This window comes from Engystomops pustulosus, chromosome 6 (assembly GCF_040894005.1).
Source record: "Engystomops pustulosus chromosome 6, aEngPut4.maternal, whole genome shotgun sequence".
In the NCBI taxonomy this organism is placed as follows: Eukaryota; Metazoa; Chordata; class Amphibia; order Anura; family Leptodactylidae; genus Engystomops; species Engystomops pustulosus.
In genome coordinates, this window is record NC_092416.1 from 160,344,229 (window position 1) to 160,364,658 (window position 20,430).

At 42.8% G+C, this 20,430-nt stretch overlaps 1 protein-coding gene across 3 annotated transcripts in view; it reads right to left on the reverse strand.

The window, feature by feature from the left end:
- Window positions 1-20,430, reverse strand: part of DLGAP4 (DLG associated protein 4) — a 108,667-nt gene that overhangs the window by 15,247 nt on the left and 72,990 nt on the right. For 2 of the 3 annotated variants that reach the window (XM_072112111.1, XM_072112110.1), the window contains exon 7: window positions 2,998-3,350. In XM_072112111.1, the coding sequence (XP_071968212.1) occupies window positions 2,998-3,350 (353 nt within the window). Of the gene's footprint in view, window positions 1-2,997; window positions 3,351-15,950; window positions 16,036-20,430 lie in introns of those variants that run through there. The other variant, XM_072112112.1, reaches the window with a different exon arrangement.

A 20,430-nucleotide genomic window follows, 5' to 3' on the forward strand; every position in this document is an offset into this window, starting at 1 on the left:
ACAGATCCTACCTCTGGGACCTGCACCTATCTCGAAAACAGGGGCACCATTTATAACCAGGCAGTATTGAGAACAGGTTGTACATTTATGGTGTTCACCATTCAAGTTTTTGGAATAACCAAAATTAGCAGATAGATAGACCTTCTATCCATAACATGTGGACCTGGACTCACTTATTCTCAAGATGATAGAAGGCATCCCTTACTCCAAACATACTAAACCAAGTACCTTGATAATCTAATCATACTCCATTTAACACCTATTAATGAAGAGCCGATGGCTGACTAAACCCCGCCCCTCAATGGCTCACCACGCCCCCTTTAACCCGATTGGAAAAAAAACTAAAAATTTTTAAAAATTGGGTTAAAAGTGGTGTGGGGTGACTGACTGGCCTGCGGCTCCCTATTATATATTTAATAGGGAGCCTTCAGGAGTGGAGCCTAATGAGCCAGCTCACTAAGAAGCCCCTATTAAGAATAGGTATGTCTTATCCCTAGACTACCGTATTTTTCGGACTATAAGGCGCAGCGGACTAAAAGGCACACCATAAATAAATGCCTGCTAAAACGTCTAGGTTCATATATAAGGCATACCGGATTATAAGGCGCACCTGATTTTAAGGATGAATGACCAGCAGGTGGCAGACCTGTGCACAGTTCAAGGCAGCTGTTGTCTGTAAGTACGGGTCATATGTAAGGCGCACTGGAGTATAAGGTGCATCTTTGATTTCTGAAAAAAATCAAAGGATTTTTTGTGCGCCTTACAGTCCGAAAAATACAGTACTCGCTCTCTTGTACCCATAATAACAAGTGGACAGAGAATGATTCCCATCACATGCATCTTCACATCAGGTGGCTGGGATCTTACAGTCGGAATGAACTGTACAGAAGTGACAATCATAGTTCTGGAATACGCTCAGAGCACTTGTCACTTCCATTCCTTTGTGCCCCGCTGATGTCTGAACTTGGCATTAACCGCAAAACATCACAGGGACGACATTTCAGTATTCTTATTTGTACCTAGCAGCTGTATTTTCACACTGAAAATGATTTCTGGAGATGGGAGGAACTAGTTTCTCCCATGAAAATGGAATTTAAAAAGGTAGATGTATTCTCACAGAGGGCAATTACTGTAATGAACACTTGCGTCTTATTCGCACAGGGAGCTCGGAGCACTGTAATAAAGCAGCTCTAATTGAATGGTGCTGGCGGATCTGGATTCACACGTCAAGTGACAGAAGCTAGAAATCGTATATAAAACCCAATAATGTACACACCCTCAGATATATGGGCAGGGGAGTCACTAAATTCACACTAAATTTAACTCAAATTTATCGTCCAACTCACAATTCAGAGTAGGGTGGACCCAAAGACAATTTTACAAACCATAAATTCCCATGTATAAGGACATTGAGTGGGTTGGCAACTAGAAAGTTTACCAGGGTAAGCACAATACCCTAATGGGGTCACCCATATTGTACTTACCCTAGTAAACTTTTTTCTCTCAGTGGCAGCCTTGGGTCACGTGACCGGCCAGTAGCAAGATTCGGGACATCCAGGATCCTGCTGGCGTCAGGCGGATCAAGGGGTATATAGACTCATTACTATCTGCATGCCCTGTCTGTGAACTTCAGTAGTAGGAAGGGCAAGCTCAGGGTCGATTACCACTTTGCTTCTTAAGGGACCCCCACCACCCAACGGTGGATTATGGTGTGGGCGATTCGGGTGGTTGCTCACTATATGTGCAGGGATTGAATCCGGTCTGGCTCCCTGGCTCTTCTGAACCGGCTGTTAAAACAGCAGCAGGTTCAGTGATACGGGGCAATAAACAGAGCCAGACCCGGATCCCCTCCACATACTTATGTCTACGGCAAAAGCGAAGGGACAATACACTTTGCCATAGATGGAAGAGCGCAAGGGGTGTCAGCGTTATCACACACTGCAACACCTGCGTGATACGTATTACAGATAAAGACAATGAGGTCCTTGCTCACCGGAGAAGGCAAGTAAAGTGTTATTATTTTATTATTTTGCTACGGAGCTGTATATATTGGATTACTAGCACTATTTATTATATTTTTAAAAAATTTGCGGGGAGAGCCCCCACTAGTTTGCATCCTAACCCACCACCCTTAATCCAGCCCTAGGCATTCGGATGTCCTTGGTACACCCTTCAATCCACTGATTGCTATGATGGAGAGTATGTACACAGTAATAAGTGCATTGTCCTCTTTATCTGCCAGAAGTCAGCAAGAAACAGGATGTCACAGGAAGTCCAGAGTCCTGCTGCCGGCAGATCATGTGACCCAGAGCTCCAGCAGTTTACCAGGTTGAGAATAATATGAGTGACACTAATAGGATACTATATTTAACCTAATAAACTTTCTTATTAGAATCAGAAATATATATGTCCACATTCTTTTTAAGCCAGCCCCACACCTGTTTACAGGCTATATATGGTATCGCAGCACAGTCCTACGAATGTAAAAGACCCAAAACAAGAAACAAAACCATGAAGAGGTGTAGCACAGCGCCTTGCAAAAATGCAGCCGCCCCTTTAACACTGTAGTTCAAAAACATAATAATGGCTTTAACTCTTAACTCCGCTGTCAACATACTTTGAATAACTAGTAGTCTAGCAAAATACGACCGGCAGTCTCGATTTCCTAATGAGTATTTGCAATGCAGTCCCATGAGCAGAGTATAAGCTGCCATCTCTGTACTCTGTCCATTGATCAGGTGTCTTCCCAGATTTGTTATTAATGGAACATTTATGTGGCTAATGGGATTGTTTCCAATAATAACAATGGGGAAGTAAACTTCTATTTGTATAATCCCCTAATGATGGGTTTAACTTCCTTTTACTTCATTGTTTTGTGGAAAGCCGCTTGGTGATTCACCTATATAGAGCTTAAGCTGTAAGTATATTGAAGGATAAGTATATTATAGGGTTAAAACATTGGAGACTGGATGAAGAACCTGCGTGTTGTAGACTCACCTGAATTCCAATGGAGGACAGTTTGCGTTTTGGGAGGGGTTCAGGGGCGCGCGGCTCTTCTTTGATGCTTTTCACGGCTGCATTTTTCGGGGGAACTTCCGGAGGGATTTGTCTGATTGGAGTGGGGGGACAAATGCGGGTTACACTTGGTGCTCGGGTGCTTTCCAGGCTCTCAGTGGAGGTGCTGAGCCCCGACTGGCTGTTGCCCTCACTCTGCCCCTCCTGTGCATCCAGATAAGAGTCCTGGGCAGATTCAGTACTACTTTGTACAGTCACAGATATGAAGGGTTTGGAGGTGGTGCGAGGGGGTACAGGTGGGGGGGTCTTCTTGTAACCCACCAGACAAGAGGAGCCTGCAAGGAAAGAGAAGAAACTAGGTAAACATGGACAATAAATGGCCATTATTAGTATATGTGAACTGACATATTAGGATGACAGGATCGGACATGCATTAGATATACCTTACCATAAAGTCCTGGGATCAGTCATGTCTGACTCCTAAAGTACAAGGTACTCATACACCTTATCTAGTTTTCGGACCATCTTATATGGACTATGGCTCTGTCTACAGAACGTGCTTGTGTGAGAGGGAAGTAAGCCACTGGATGACACCTCCATTGGTTGCTTATTTGCCAAAATAAGAAAGGATGGGGCATATCGAAGATTTGGCACCCTCGGTGTTCTGTTTGACAAAATGTGGTCAGCCACATCAGGTAAGGTATCCATTAGGTAGCTTAGGACCACCATACCACCAGTAAGGATTTATATAGCCTAAGTTTGGGGTTGTACATATTGAGCGCATGCGCGATGTATCTCACCTCATTGTACAGTTGCCCAGTAAACAGAGCAGCCCTGTACCGCACTTGGGTTCACAAGATACAGTACCCTCGTGCCATAGGACCCATCTCTCTCGACCTACACCAACTTTCAATACAGCAACAGGCAGAGGTGAGCTCAATATGTTTAGGACCCCAGATCCCAGCTGCATAAGGTCATGCCCGACAGGTTCCTTTTAATACCATATGGGCACATATATAGCCAATGTATGATACTATGGGCAACACATAAATATGGGTCTGAGTAGGATGGTGCCAATGCCTGGAACATGATGTGTGCCAAACACTGGTGTCTCAGTTTCCCCTTTCAGAAATTTGGAAATGATAGCATTATGATATTCGGCTACCGAAAATATTCAGCATAAAAATCTGCTGCATTTGAATACACCCTAATATTTCTGAAGAGCTATGAAGTGTTCTTGGAGTCATTTGCCCTATAATGATGACACTCTGTAATGCCACCTTCATTTCTACATCTGGGACTCGGCGATAAAAGGCTCAGAATATGGAAATATCGCTGCGCAAAAGCTCTCAGAGAAATCCTAGACGTACATGGATCAGGGGTTTAAGGCTCTCGAAATACACAGACATCAAGGCATAAAGCAATTTCAATGTCCCTATAAGGATCAGAAGGAGAAGGCATAAAGTTCTGCTATGAATTATGACAGAGTATACAGTCTTGGAAAAAAAAAAAAACTGAAGCATTTACCAGGAGGCAGAGACCTAAAGAAGGAAAGATTTGCAAGACTTTTTGGAATGCAAAACAGGTCTATTTAAATACTCAGACACAATTCACACAGTGCAAGCTGATGCACTAGTACAGACACATGTAATAATCAAAACATGACAGTAACGACGGCCGCCACGCAACATACCAGAGACTGTACTATAGGAGTACATACCAGACACATAGTAATACATTCCACACTGCGCTCCTACACACACCCAGCATAGACACTTTCAGGGATTAGTGTCTGACTCTGTATCCTGATTGCTTCCCTTGATGTCTGACCTACATTTCCTGCACACATCAGCCGGTGACATATTCAGGACTATTCATTCTGCTTATAGCAACATCCGCGCACTTGTTATGTGCAAATTAGAAAACGCAAGGGGGAGGATATGAACCAATTTACTGAGATAAGTGAACTGTCAGTGTACTCAAACAGTCTAAAGGACCTCAGTGCTTCATGTCAACTATACCGACTACTGAGCCACAAACTTAAAGGAACACGGTCACCTACTTTTACCTCAATAAACTTACAGTGGGGTATGAAATGTCCTTTCTAGAATTCCTTCTTTTATGTGAAATCTCACCCATTTATTTCATTAAATTTTTTTTTTTTTAAATCACCTCCAAAGTAATTTTCCAATGATCTGAAGAGACCCTGAGAAGAGTAAAATTTGCTTGAGATGAGTCACTTTTAAAGTGTCACTTCAGACCAGACGATCTTCGGTTCTGTAGAGAGCTGGAAGCATAATTTTGGTGTCATAGTATATATAAGAATGTGGTTCTGTGATCTACAGAAACTGAGATTCAGAGAATTAAAGCAGAGTTAGAAATACAAACTACAGACAAAGATCCAGTTTCCACCATTTCTTAAACTGCCTGCATCTCTGTCTCCAAAGAAATATGAGATTCCTCTCTCTAATATGACACTAAAAGCATGTTTTTAAATAATATAGAAAGGGAGATCGGGGTGTGTGACGTGACACCTCCTCACCTTCTAAAAATGACTCCTCTCAGGCAAAAAGTGACTCTTCCCTGCTCAATTACATGTACTTTTGGAGTTAACTTTTTATAGATTTGGTAAATGGTTGATATTTCACATAAAAGGGTCAATGCTAGAAAGGACATTTCATACCCTACCTGAGGAAGCTAGTATGGGGTAAAAGCTGGCGACAGAACCACGGTGGCTTAATGGTTAGCACTACTGCCTTGCAGCGCTGGGGACCTGGGTTCAAGTCTCAAGTCAACATCTGCAAAGAGTTTGTATGTTCTCTGTGCTTGCGCGAGTTTACTCTGGGTCCTCCTGTTTCCCTCCACTCTCCAAAACATATTGATAGGTAGATTAGATTTTGAGCCCCTGTTAAGGAATTATTTATTACGATGACTACAGTTATAAAAATGTATATATAGGGTCTCATTCACTAAGGGTCGTGGATTGCACTTTCATCGGACTGTTTGCCGTTTTTGGGAATTACAGGGCTTTAACAAGTGTCTGTGCTGGCTTCCATGCGACACAAAGTGGGGGGCGTGCCATCGGACGACCCGATTGATTCGGACTGAGTGCGGGATTTAACTTTCAAATTGTGTTGCAAGTTAATGCACTTACATGCACCAGGAAGAGGAAGGTGAACTCTGTCGGACCTGAGCGGGGAAGCGACACATGCAGGATATCGCACAATCTTAGTGGCACAGTGCATTATCGTCGCACAATGCACAATTCAATAAACTCCAGCAGCTGAGTTTGTAAATGAGCCCCATAATGTGCAACTCCCCCTGCAGATGCCCACTTTGTATGTAGTGAATACATTTTAAAGAACAGCATGTATTAAAATTGTATATATAATGACAAATGAAGACGTCTAAGCTAAAAATACTGATGGTTCAATCAGGTTAGTAAACATCTGTCAAGTGACTGATTGTGGAGAAATCATCTCGCCTATTGCTTTGTATACATGTACAGATAACTGTGCCAAACACTGTCATACGCCAGATGCGTAATTGCGTTGTATGGCAGCTTCTGTCATAGATATTAGACTTGATAAGTCATCATCACCCTCGCATTCACGCCGAGATTAACATGTAATAAAAAACAGCAACCTCCATGTAACTTCTTTTTGGTTTTAACCCCGTACCATAGCCTTTTTTTTTTGGTCTGGTGTAGCACCATCTTAAAAAAGTTTTTTTTTGTCAATTCCACAGATCTTATTCATTTTAAGCCTCAGGGCGCGTTCACACGTTGCGTTTTGACCTGCGTTTTCATTGCGTTTGAAACGCATATACAACAGCTGAGGAGAGGTGATTTGCCTAATTACAGCACTGTAAACGTTTCCGTTTACAAAACGCATCGTAAACGCGATGTTAACGCATGCGTTAACAAAGCGTTAACGCATGCGTTTTGTTAACGCATGCGTTAACATTGCGTTTACAAACGTAAACGGTAATGTAATTAGTCAAATTACCTCACATCAGCTGTTGTATATGCGTTTCAAACGCAATGAAAACGCAACCAAAACGCAACGTGTGAACGCGCCCTCAACAGGACTCACCTGTCTGAAAGAATGAGAATCACTTTGCCAGATAGAAGGGGATTGCAGATAATCCCCCCTAAGAAAACCCTATTTCGAAATCCAAAGACTCCCGAGATAAGTTAATGGGCGCGTGTTGGCCATCATTGGTATCGAAATCTGGATTTAGGAAATTTGGTGTGCTTTTCGTATAGTTCCCCGAATCCTTAAATGTTTGTGTACAAGGGTGTACTCCCATAACAAATTCCAAGCGGTTAGGGATAAATAAGAGTGGAGAGATGTTTAAAAACTAGAAAAATCATGTATCCGTAGGAGTGGTATCACATAACTTGTCATCTTGTAGTCGTAGTCTGAACTACTTCCTGTTAAATCCGAATGGCTACATATTTATGATGATAGAAAAAGCCACTCATTAAAACCTGTCACATTTTGCACATCAAACAGTTGTAAACCCTGACAACCGAGAAACATGTCTCCATGTACTACGTGTGACAGCTGCCTAATTTCTTCTATACTTACATGTTCGTTGCCAATTCCCACTTAAGTCCTAGTAGTAGCTAATGTCATCTATTCTTGTGGAAGTGATTTGTTAATATGGTCATACTTCAGACTGAAATTACAAATTTAGGGTTCCCAGTTATTCAAATACACATACTAGACAAATTCAAAGGGCAACCATGACATTGGGAAAGCTGGGTGCCCTGGCTGCTGTACATAAGCACATTATATGTGTGTAGCTTCCTGAACTGTCCAGACAGGATTAATCAACCCGAGACGACTCATACACAGCAGCTGGGGGATGCTACAGTGATTGATTACTTCTGCCTGTAAGGGACAACACAGTGATGATGTATTCTCGGCTTATGCTGGGCAGGACAAGGCTGGAGCAGTGCATAATTAGGGCAAGAGGAAAAGTGCTGGGGCAGCCACAGCAGCGACAGAGGCTCATTATCATAATTTTAGTTTTTTTCAGCAAAACCACTCGGTTCAGGGATTCAGCAAGATATGTTTCTGCATTAGTCTAGCTACAGCATTCTCAAGGTATGTTTGGTTCATAATGCATGAAGTCAAAATGGTAGATTTATTTTTAATGAGGACATTCAACAAATTAGTTATATTCTCTGTTGATCAGTGATTTTTTTATGTGACTTTTCAGTCAGATGAAGAGCGACACGATGAGAACAATTTCTCATGAATCCGATTCTGTAATAGCGCCGATTGCTTCCATGGTTGCTTGAGATGACGTGACCCTTTCATCTCCCACTTTCCCAGTTTGCAGTCACTTTTCTTGGAAATGAACAGCTTTCTGCTATAAGACTTTTATAAAACAGGAGTTCATCACAATGATTTTCAGCAGGCCAAGCACATCAAACTATGTACCAATTTGGGAGGGAGCGGCTTTCCATGGAACGCTGAGGGCGCGTTCACACGTTGCGTTTTCATTGCGTTTAAAACGCATATACAACAGCTGATGAGAGGTAATTTGCCTAATTACATTACCGTTTATGTTTGTTAACACAATGTTAACACATGCGTTAACAAAAAGCATAAGTCAACGTGTTGTTAACGCATGCGTTAACATCGCGTTTACAATGCGTTTGGAAATGGAAATGTTAAAGGAAACCTACCATTTAGAATGGCAAGGGTAAGCTGTAAGTACCGAGCACCAGCTCAGGGTGAGCTGGTGCTCGGTACTTACAGCTTACCCCTGCCATTCTAAATGGTAGGTTTCCTTTAACAGTGATATAATTAGGCAAATCACCCCTCCTCAGCTGTTGTATATGCGTTTTAAACCCAATGAAAACGCAACGTGTGAACGCGCCCTCACATGATCCTCTCAACAGAAATGTAGAAAGAGAGAAGGATCATGCACTTATATATCAACATGATCCTTTTATTCTAAGTTGAGATAAGCCTAATTATGTCACTTCTGCGATGTTATCCATAGTCGGTAGTATAATCAGCTTTCCTCACATGTCTGGCATTGGTTTTTCACAGCTCGTCGTGAAACTATAGTCTATGTTCCGTGCAAAATGGCCCTGACTATGACATGCTCGGATGCTACGACATATTGGATCGGTTCCACAGCCTGTTGCAGTGACGTCTATGAGCATCACGTCCCTCTTCGAGAAGCTAGATACATCATTTGACAACCTTCCATTGTTTTTGCAGATCCGCGAAAACAGATGACCATTTTTTTTGGATTACACACTTATGACGTGCAGACCGCAAAAATGTTCTATGAATCCATTGTTTGTGGCCGGAGAACATGCCTTTGTGTGACCTAATCATTCTCCCTATACATAAGGGGACATATAAAAAGGGGGCCAGACCCAAAATCTGTGCTATCCTATATCCAGATTGGCCAGATATAGGAGATACGCAAACACACTACACAGTTTGCGTATCTCCTCAGTGCCTATAAAAATAGCGCACGAAGCGACGCATGCGCAGAACAGCAGGTTTGTCGGACGAGGGCGTGCAGCTACGAGAAATTTACATATTCTGATAATAAAAGTTATCAAAAAAAGTGCAGGGACGTGAGGATTAGCTCTTAGAAGGGCTATCCTCACGTCCTATAAATCCACCTACCACCCGATCTACCTTTTTAGGTAGATTCGTGGTGGTAGGTTCCCCTTAAGCAGTATGCCAGGCCTTAGGTTTTGATTGAATGAGACTTGAAGGAAAAAAATACAACTGTTATCATCAGCGAAACATGACAACCCTGATATAAGGTAAAGGGATCCAACAAGTGCAGGTGGTATCCGTATGATGGATAGGGCACTGTGCCATAGTTTCTGGTATGAACAGACTCTACAACGCAGATGTGCACCAAGCCTTTAGGCTTATACACCTGTCAAAGCACAGTATTTGTATAGTCTCTAAGTATCCGCATTACATGTGTCGCTATATGTTGGCACGGCTTCAATGAAACAATACCGCCGTGGTCATGCTAGTGATGCAGCATTTTTTCAATATAATCCAGTATATACCCTTCGCCTCCCCCGTCTGCTATAGTAAACTTCACGTTCATTTTAATGACGAGTCTTAAAAATTAGAGATGCCACCATTAGAGATGTAAAGTTGTGTTACAGGATAAGACACGTTATATTAAGGGGCCGCACTATAGACCCAGATGTACTCCAGGCACCGCTTTATTAATAATACAGGCAGTCCCCGGGTTACGTACAAGATAGGTTCTGCAGGTTTGTTCTTAAGTTCAGTTTGTATGTAAGTCGGAACTGTATACTTTATTATTGTAACCACAATCAAAATTTTTTTGGTCTCTGTGACAATTGGATTTTAAAAATGTTGGATTGTCATAAGAACCAGGATTACCAATAAAGCTTCATTACAGACACCTGTGACAACTGTTATAGCTGTTTATTGTAGCCTGGGACTAAAGTACAGCAAATTACCAAAATCCAGAGGTCCGTTTGTAACTAGGGGTCGTATGTAAGTCAGGTGTTCTTAAGTAGGGGACCGCCTTTACTAATAAACTGGAAAAGTAAGGAGCCCCCACAGATTTTCAGGTGAAAATGTATTTCAAGGTGGCAAGGTTTCGATGCAACACACCTTTCCCAGGCCTTCGTATTAATAATACGAACAATAATAATAAATCTTTATGTATTTTGACGCCATCATATTCCCCTTCACACTACAAATATACAATTTTTTATCTTCCTTTATAATCTATATCCGGTTTTCGTTGCAATATTTTATATCCATATTATATCCATCTGGAAAGGGAAATAAAAAAATCTACAGTTTTGGAAACATAAAAATTATTTCCAGTCATAAAATCGATTTTCTCTTAGTTTATTTTACTTTTTGTTACAACTCCATATAAATACATAAAAATGATAAATGATAGGTAAGGATGCATGTCTGACATGTAGGTCACATAATCCCCATCCCCTATACCTCTCCCATCCATCCTACTACTCTCCAGGAAATGGCCGCCAGGCCTCAGATGGTGGTTTCTAAGCAACAAATCCATTTCCTCCACACAGTTTCTGTGACAACACTTCACCAAGCAGCGTCCCTTTAACCCCTTTGTTAGTATAGCAACAAAGTTAGACCAGAATGGGCAGAATAAACGAGCAGGGTAGTCGTTAGGAATGAATAGAATAAAAACTGAGGGAATGACACAAGTGTTACATCAGTCGCTCTGTCTGAAATTTCGGCCCTGTTTTCCTGTAGAGTACTCATTATAAGTGAGCCCTACAAGCACTCGACAGGCTGAGGCCGACATTTGAGAAATCTATTACTTGTGGTTTCCACAAGGGTTTATGTAGGGTACGAGCAAGTCAATCTAGGGTCAAGTGTCCTGTCGGAGACATTTATAGACTTGTCAGTGTCTCCGGCAGCCAAATGGTGACAAAACAGGTGACAACAGGGATGATTTTCCATAGATATCTCCACTTGATCCTAGTTTTTCACAGGATAACGAAAAGTGACAGGCAGTGGACTGTTTTAAAACCCACATATAACAAAAAAAAGTATGATGGATATGAATGGAGCCCGTCATACTGAACAATATTGGGGCAGATTTACTTACCCGGTCCTGTCGCGATCCTGCGGTGCGTTGTCCGACGAGGATTCGGGTCTGCCACGATTCACTAAGCTTGTGCGCCCGAGTTCCTGCATCCGTCACTTCTGCGACACAATTCTGAATGTCTTGCGACACAATTCTTAATGTTAAATCCTGCGCGTTGTCCGAATCCGTCAACGGCCCGTGTCCTGATTTCTGATGCACCAACATCCACTCGCGGACGCCAAAATCCTGGGGCAATTCGTTGCAAAATGGAAATCGTCGGGAAACCCTACAAAAATGTGTCTGATGGACCCTTAGTAAATAAGCCCCATTGTTTTGCTTCTATGACTAAATCTGCACCATGGGCTCTTACCGTCGCCTTACATGTAACATAAAAGGGTCAATGTAAATCAAAATCATTCAGAAATCTGCTTGTACCAAACGTGCCGTCACCACAGATAAATATGAATAGTAACGTACAAATTATAGGATGTGCCCAAGTACAAAAAGCCAGATTTGGGAACAAATAGAGGCCCGCTCTTGGCTCCCATAGAGAATTATTAGACACGGTGCGAAGATGGACACCAAGTCTCACTGCATTTTGACCGAGCCGGGCAGCGCTGCTGCCATTCCTGCCCGTATTTTATTTTATCACCTAGGTAAAATGGCTGATAAGTGCTGAAGAAGCCATATTGGACTGTACAGTACATGTATGCTGCTTATTGAAAGACATATGTAGTACTGAGGTGACCATATCTCCTGAGTGTCCCAGATCCTGTGGAATAGATTCAGGGTCTGTTCTACTGTCCATGGAGGTACGAGGTATGTTCCAAGCAGCAACTGTACCATAGTCCCCATGAGAAGGATAGAGTTTACTACAATGGTGAAGCAGGGAGCTGTCGGCTCCTCCTCATCACCAATGAGCCTCTGCCACACGGATGTGTGACACAGGATGGCAGGAGCTGACTTCAGAGGGGTAAGCAAAACTGCTAGTGAAATGTAATTTTTTTTTTTAAATTATACAGCAATAAGGTAAATTGGGCATTATCAGTTGGGGACCAACACAAGGCTCCATACGCACTTATGTATATTTGCCCGGCCATACCCAAGCCATAGCTGGGCGCGCTGGAGAGGAGGAGGGATGAGCGTTGCTCACCCCTTCCATCTCCATAGGAAATTATGGTCAAAAACAGAGCAGGCTCTATCTTTTTTGGGGGAATGGCGCCATGGTTGATACAGCATGGCTTCTTAAAGTGAACCCGTCAGGGCGAATTTGGGAAACTAAACCACACCATGGTCTTTATGGAGCAGGGGTTTAGTCTCCCAAATCGCTCATTACTTTTTCAGTCTGTTCCATGCTTAAAAAAAAAAGTATAAAAGGTTTCTTTTTTATTTTTTTTAGAAAAATAGAACTGTATCAGGGTGATTTGTGACACTGCAATGAAAATCCTTTAAAAAAAGGCCGTAAAAGGTGCTGACACATTTTTCTGGGTTAGCGACAGATGAGAAGAAGAGGCATTTTACAGGAGGCTTGGCTAAGCAGGCAAACAATAAAACCCCAGCTCCCTCTCCACATTGTGGAACTATCATTATTCCCAGTGTCGTACGGTTTTCACACAATTGCATCAGCAGCAGATGATCATATCAGCAGGGGCCGGGCGTGTGCTGTGCTAATTCTGGAACCAGGGATTTATAATATCACCATAGACATCATCGCCGACTAAGCCTGCAGCTCATTACATGCAAGAAATCTCACCACCTCGTCCTGGCACCACGTCTAACCGGTCTCAACATTTGACACCTCAAGAGGCAAGATTGTTTATATACTGCCTCTGCATTAACACCATCATTATTGATTCATGAAATACATACACGACAGCCACTTCATTGTCCTGTCATCAGATCTACTTGCCTGGGAAAGAAGTTGTCAGCAGCTTGAAGTTGTTCAAAATCCTATTAAAATATCGCTTGCTGCGTGCGCTACCCATCTTTTTTTTTTTGTTTTGCGGATGTTACGCTGACATATTCATTTGAATGGACTCAGGCACATGAACGTGTTTTTCATGGATCTGTGTGGAGGGTGTAGATAACTAAGGCAGGTCCTATTCCTAGGAGTCTATAGGAGGCATGAAAAATACAGACGCCATACAGGTGTCACGTGCATGGGGTCCATATTTGCGGATCACTTGAGTAACACAATCGTGTGAACTTTCAAAGGGGTTGGGACGAGCTAATGACAACATGTGCAAGCCTTTAGTTTTTTGCGGATCAGAAAAAACAGACGACATAAAAAAACATTGTTTCTAAAGGACTTAAAGTATAAACACAGATAACATATGGACCACGAAAACTGACTGCGGATCCGTTGCTTTCTGTCCAAGAACAGCACACGTTCATGGTGGCAAAAATTATGGTCAACATTATAGCAAACTTTTGCAAACTCTTCCATAGTAAAATTGACCCAGCTATATGGTTGTGGGTTATAATAATAATAATTCCTTTATTTATATAGCGCTCACAGATTATGCTGTGCTGCACAGAGCTTGCCAAATCAGTCCAGGGTTTATATCAGCCTAAATCTGCCAGGTTGTGCTCTATCTGCTATTTGAGGAAAGTCCATAGCCCAATACAGTAGCAGTAAAATGAATGTGATTTGGAAAAAGTAATGTAGACAATGCTCTTTTTTCCGGGCGTAAATTGTCGTTCAGTGCGGAAAATAAGTTAATGATCATGTTTGTTTTCTTGTGCGTCCTTGCAGAGTTTAGTATGCTTTTTTTTTAACATTGAAGTCTATGCAAGTGTAAAAATCGGCATCAAATCTGCATCATAATGCGGATTTGATGTAGATTGTTGCTTGAAACGACATCATATCAGGTGAACCAAAACAGGTAAAAAAGGCTTGCAGAAAATCTGCATAAAAAAAAATAAAATAATGCAACAATATATAGATCCACATGAAAAACAGTGGGAATTGGATCCGGATTTTCATGTGGATTTTCCGTGTGACAATCCCAAACATGTGCATCATGGGGCACATTTACTTACCCGGTCCTGTCGTGATCCCGCGGTGCATTGTCTGACAAGGATTCAGGTGCTGGTATTTACTAAGCTTGTGCACCCGAGTTCCTGCATCCGTCGCTTCTGCGCTGAGGTCTGCCGGAGTTCACCTTCTTCTTCCTGGTGCACGTGAGTGCTTGATCTTGCGACACAAATCCTTTTTTAGATTCTGCAGTTTGTTCGAATCCGTCGGGTTTGGCCGACGCCCACCCCCCCCCCGATTTCTGTCGCGTGCAAGCTGGTGCCGATGCGCCAAAATCCGATCCAATTCGGCGCAAAACGGAAATTGTCGGGAAACCCCACGAAACTGCATCCGATGAACCCTTAGTAAATGAGCCCCACTGTCTTAGCATTTCACAGTCTTGGGAATCAAAGTGTAAGCTGTGATAAAGGCCATATGGACCAGTCACCCAGCTTTTTGGAAGCCGTAAGTAGCAAAATAGATTTTTATACATTGGTACAATAGATGACAGCTCAAGGGCTCTTGGATGATCTCTTAATAAGAGGTGGCATGCTCTTATTGGCGCAAGTTATATCAGTATTATAGAAAGCTCATACAAACAAGGTAGTGAAAGCCGTCAGCTCTATCTGAACAAAATAGTATTCAAAACTGCTTAACACATTGTAACATTTACATGTCTTATGGTATGCATCTACCTGCTAGTAGTATATATATATATATATATATATATATATATATTATGGCCAATTTGGTAAAACTGTGTAGTGCTGCATAATCTGTGTGCGCTATATAAATAAAGGAATTATTATTATTATATATAGATACATATACACATTGTAAACATCAATACATAAGCAAATGTACATGCATGATACATGTTATCAAAGCAAGCAGGTTCCATGCTGAAAAACAATTGTACCTAAGGGATGCTACATAGCAAAACTAAACAGCACAGAACACAATAGCCAAACAGCAATAAATAGACGACAAGTCTGGGGTGTAAGAGAGTCGCCCTGTAGAGAAAAGCATAGACAGACCTTGAGTGTCCTCGTCTGTACTTGGAGTGAATCTTTCGGTCTTGCAGGATGCTGAGCTGGGTGTATACTCAGTACCACCCTATTGTGTGTTGAATTACATAGGCTTACATAAGTGGTGAGTAATGTCACATAGACACACCGCACCCTGCAGAGCATTGCACCCCAATCTACAAAAAAAAAAGGAATCCATCAGATTCCACATACTAGAATACATTCTATTCTACTCAGGCGTAAAAACAGCCCAAAACACAATAAAAATAGCATCGCACCTGGCACCACAGGCCGCCTGTAGGATAGCTGCAAGCTGCCAACAATCATATGACGTCGGGAAAACTATCACCACATCCAGGATCATGTGTTTTATACTCTGGCGGTAGAAAAGGGGTTAATTGCTTGGCTGTCACACAAGCGAGTGAGCTGGCAGACACTCCCCCTTTTAAAGAGACGGCGCCATGTGACCGAATACTCAGCTATGAGTCAGAAAAAGACCGGCACAAAAAAAAAAAAAAATACACACCCAGCATGTGTCATATCTGTGCGGGTACACACAGCCAAGTGTATCATTACCAGCCCAAGGAACACACGCTGCATCCAAAAAGTCAGGGCCTCAGATTATTATTACTTACTGACCTCCTACATCCTGGCTGGAAGGTTGGGGGGAAAGGAAAAGTGAGAACGAGGAAGGGGGCGGCCGTGTATGTGTGACACAGAGTAATAAATGTGAATTAATTTCCCTTCTATGCAGGAAGTGACACTGTCCCTGCATTCTGTATAGTATGAATGGGCATAAGGGGGGGCACACACAAGCGCCTTCCTGGCAGCTGCTGGACTTCACAGACGTCCACATGGACAGCTGGGGTGCAGCTGCTTTATAGGAATATAAACTTTATGTGGACTTTGATAACCGGACATCGATGTTGTATATATCTATACTAGTTATAGCATATGGCTATTATATCATGTCACATTACATTCTGAGGGTCTGGCTATAGCAATGCCACCCCTATCCACAGGGCTGGTTATCGATTTGGGAAGCTCTGTGCAGCACTACGTAATCTGTGTGCGCTATAGAAATAAAGGAATTATTATTATTATCCATTTAATGCTGCAGCAAATTGCCTAACCCTGCAGCTAAGTGGCTAACCCGCAAGGATTTACAGTGTCGGCATAGTAGATAAGAAATCCAACATCCAAATCCAGCATGATAAACCAGGGACACTTGCTCATAGATCCAGGCTGTGGAAATCTTCTTATATTTGTTATCCATGGCCTCCTTCCTTCTAAAATCAACTTTTTAAATTAAGCTAATGAGCCAAAAGGGATCTGGGGGGCAATACCAGAGCCTCTCCGTGATGCAGCTTCACAGGCCGTTAAACTGTGCAGGAATATTTCTCACCCTCCTCCCTCAGCATGCCCCCCCCCCACTCAGTCTGCTGTAATCTCAAGGCAGAAACACAAAGTGAGGGGGAAAGTGATCCTGAACAGTGTAACAGCCTGTGAAGCTACATCACTGAGGATGGCAGCGAAAATGGGTGCTGCAACACCCAGAATCTGCTAACCAGATGGGGTCAGGAAGGTTTATTACCAGTGTTCTGCAGCGTTACAGCAGCTTTACCTTAGACATGGACAATTCTTTGAAGTACAGGTCCATGCAGAAGGGTGGCCATAGAAAAACCTACTGCTGGCACTTTGGGGGCTATTTCAGTGCATGGACAATATTGCTAAATGTGTGTTTTTTAGCATCCAAATGGCAATTAAACAGGTTGCCACAGGTACCTACATTTATACTGTGATAGAACGAGCGACTACAAACATAATAGAGACACAAACATGAACCCGTATTATGACCCATGCATGAAAGTAGCTTTAAATATGGCTTTAGGGCCTATCCAGTTAAATGACATCTACCACTAGATTACTGATGGTATATTGTGCTATTGCAGAAATATATAGCTATAAAAGTTACACCAATTACCCTGGGGTGCTAAAGCTACGTCACCCAAGCGCCTCAGGGAGCCCCATTTTTTAATTTATGCATTCCCCCCGTAGCGCTAGTTATCCCCCCCCCCTCCCCCAGGCCCTTATAACTTCTTATTAGGACACATCTACCATCAGTTTTGGTGGATGTCTTTTAAGTGTCCTTATAAGCTCTCGACATGTAAACCTGGCTCTACCTTTTTATATGGCCTTTTAGGGTAGACATATGGATGCCACAGGGGAGTATAAGCACCTACAGATGGGCTCCAGTCCTGATGGATGTTTAAGGTCCTTGCATTGATCATGGAGAGCATTGATTTCCATGGACCTGGTGCAATGCTGCAGAATATGAAGCGTCTTCAGGATTTTGCATGGTACGCTAAAAATAATCTCCACTAGTGTCTTTTTCGTTTTCCTAAAATGTACTGAAAAAGTTTTAGGTAAACTCGGATTGATTGCGAAGGTTAATTTGTCATTGAGACAATGGCCTACAGGGAAAAGCCGACACATGACCCCTTGTTTGGTGCAGTTAAGGAAGCCACTTTATGTCCTAGCTGAGCACTTATAGCTTTGGGGCTAAAATCTACCTCACAAATCCTCACTAGAAAGCAGTGCCCTTGTTTGTAGGTCTATAATTTGCTCCTTCAATCAATAGTAGTAGGACTACACAGGCCTAGAAGACATGCAGCCATGTTTTTCTAATCCTGGACAACCCCCTTAAGTGACACTACTAGTCTTATCATGTTAACCAAATACTTTCTAGACACAGAGCATATACACTCACCGGCCACTTTATTAGGTACACTATGCTAGTAACGGGTTGGACCCCCTTTTGCCTTCAGAACTGCCTCAATTCTTCGTGGCATAGATTCAACAAGGTGCTGGAAGCATTCCTCACAGATTTTGGTCCATATTGACATGATGGCATCACACAGTTGCCACAGATTTGTCGGCTGCACATCCATGATGCGAATCTCCCGTTCCACCACATCCCAAAGATGCTCTATTGGATTGAGATCTGGTGACTGTGGAGGCCATTTGAGTCCAGTGACCTCATTGTCATGTTCAAGAAACCAGTCTGAGATGATTCCAGCTTTATGACATGGCGCATTATCCTGCTGAAAGTAGCCATCAGATGTTACAGGGTACATTGTGGTCATAAAGGGATGGGCATGGTCAGCAACAATACTCAGGTAGGCTGTGGCGTTGCAACGATGCTCAATTGGTACCAAGGGGTCCAAAGAGTGCCAAGAAAATATTCCCCACACCATGACACCACCACCACCAGCCTGAACCGTTGATACAAGGCAGGATGGATCCATGCTTTCACGTTGTTGACGCCAAATTCTGACCCTACCATCCGAATGTTGCAGCAGAAATCGAGACTCATCAGACCAGGCAACGTTTTTCCAATCTTCTACTGTCCAATTTCGATGAGCTTGTGCAAATTGTAGCCTCAGTTTCCTGTTCTTAGCTGAAAGGAGTGGCACCCGGTGTGGTCTTCTGCTGCTGTAGCCCATCTGCCTCAAAGTTTGACGTACTGTGCGTTCAGAGATGCTCTTCTGCCTACCTTGGTTGTAACGGGTGGCGATTTGAGTCACTGTTGCCTTTCTATCAGCTCGAACCAGACTGCCCATTCTCCTCTGACCTCTGGCATCAACAAGGCATTTCCGCCCACAGAACTGCCGCTCACTGGATGTTTTTTCTTTTTCGGACCATTCTCTGTAAACCCTAGAGATGGTTGTGCGTGAAAATCCCAGTAGATCAGCAGTTTCTGAAATACTCAGACCAGCCCTTCTGGCACCAACAACCATGCCACATTCAAAGGCCTCAAATCACCTTTCTTCCCCATACTGATGCTCGGTTTGAACTGCAGGAGATTGTCTTGACCATGTCTACATGCCTAAATGCACTGAGTTGCCGCCATGTGATTGGCTGATTAGAAATTAAGTGTTAACGAGCAGTTGGACAGGTGTACCTAATAAAGTGGCCGGTGAGTGTATGTAGCTTGAGATTTTAAGTTCTAAGCTTTCGAAAAATAAAAGGTGAACTTATAAGGGTAACTAAGGACAACAAGGTCATGTGTCACTGAGATAGCCTTGTGCATGTGACGTGGAGTACAAAAAGACAATACTTCTAGAGCCACGGAGTTAAAACTTTATATAGAACGAGGGATGGATTATGTAGGTCCACCAGTTGTATCTGGTGGACCTAGATAAGCTTTTTTGACAGGTGCGTTCTTCTGAAGTGCAGGACCTGCATTGTACACTGACCCATTGGAGGGAATTTATCAATGTGTCCCGAGTTCTGCCAATCTCTAACAGGAAAACACTTCTTCTGCGTCTGAATACTGTCAGAATACCAGAATTCTGGTGCAGTATAAGGGTGATGCCACACATGGCATTTTGTACCTGTTTTTGTTCTGTTTTTAAGAAGTCCGTCCAAAAACGCATGCGTTTTTGACTAGTTTTAATTAAGATAATTGGTAAAACCTGTCAGAAACATATGCGTTTTCAAAAAATGCATGCCTTATGCTGCATTCACACTACTGCAAGACTGCAATGGGCGTGCGGCGCCCTACGGGAGCGGTACGGTGCCGCACGGCGCCGTGTGCCATGTATCCCTATGGAGAGGGGCGGGGGTGAGCAGCGCGCTACGGTACGGCAGGCACCGGTCGTGTAAATCCAGCCTGACTTTCCGTTCCTACTTTACCTAGTCTTTCTCTAAACCGTGCGCCAGAATTTCCTGCAGGTCACATCCATTTCCCGGTGG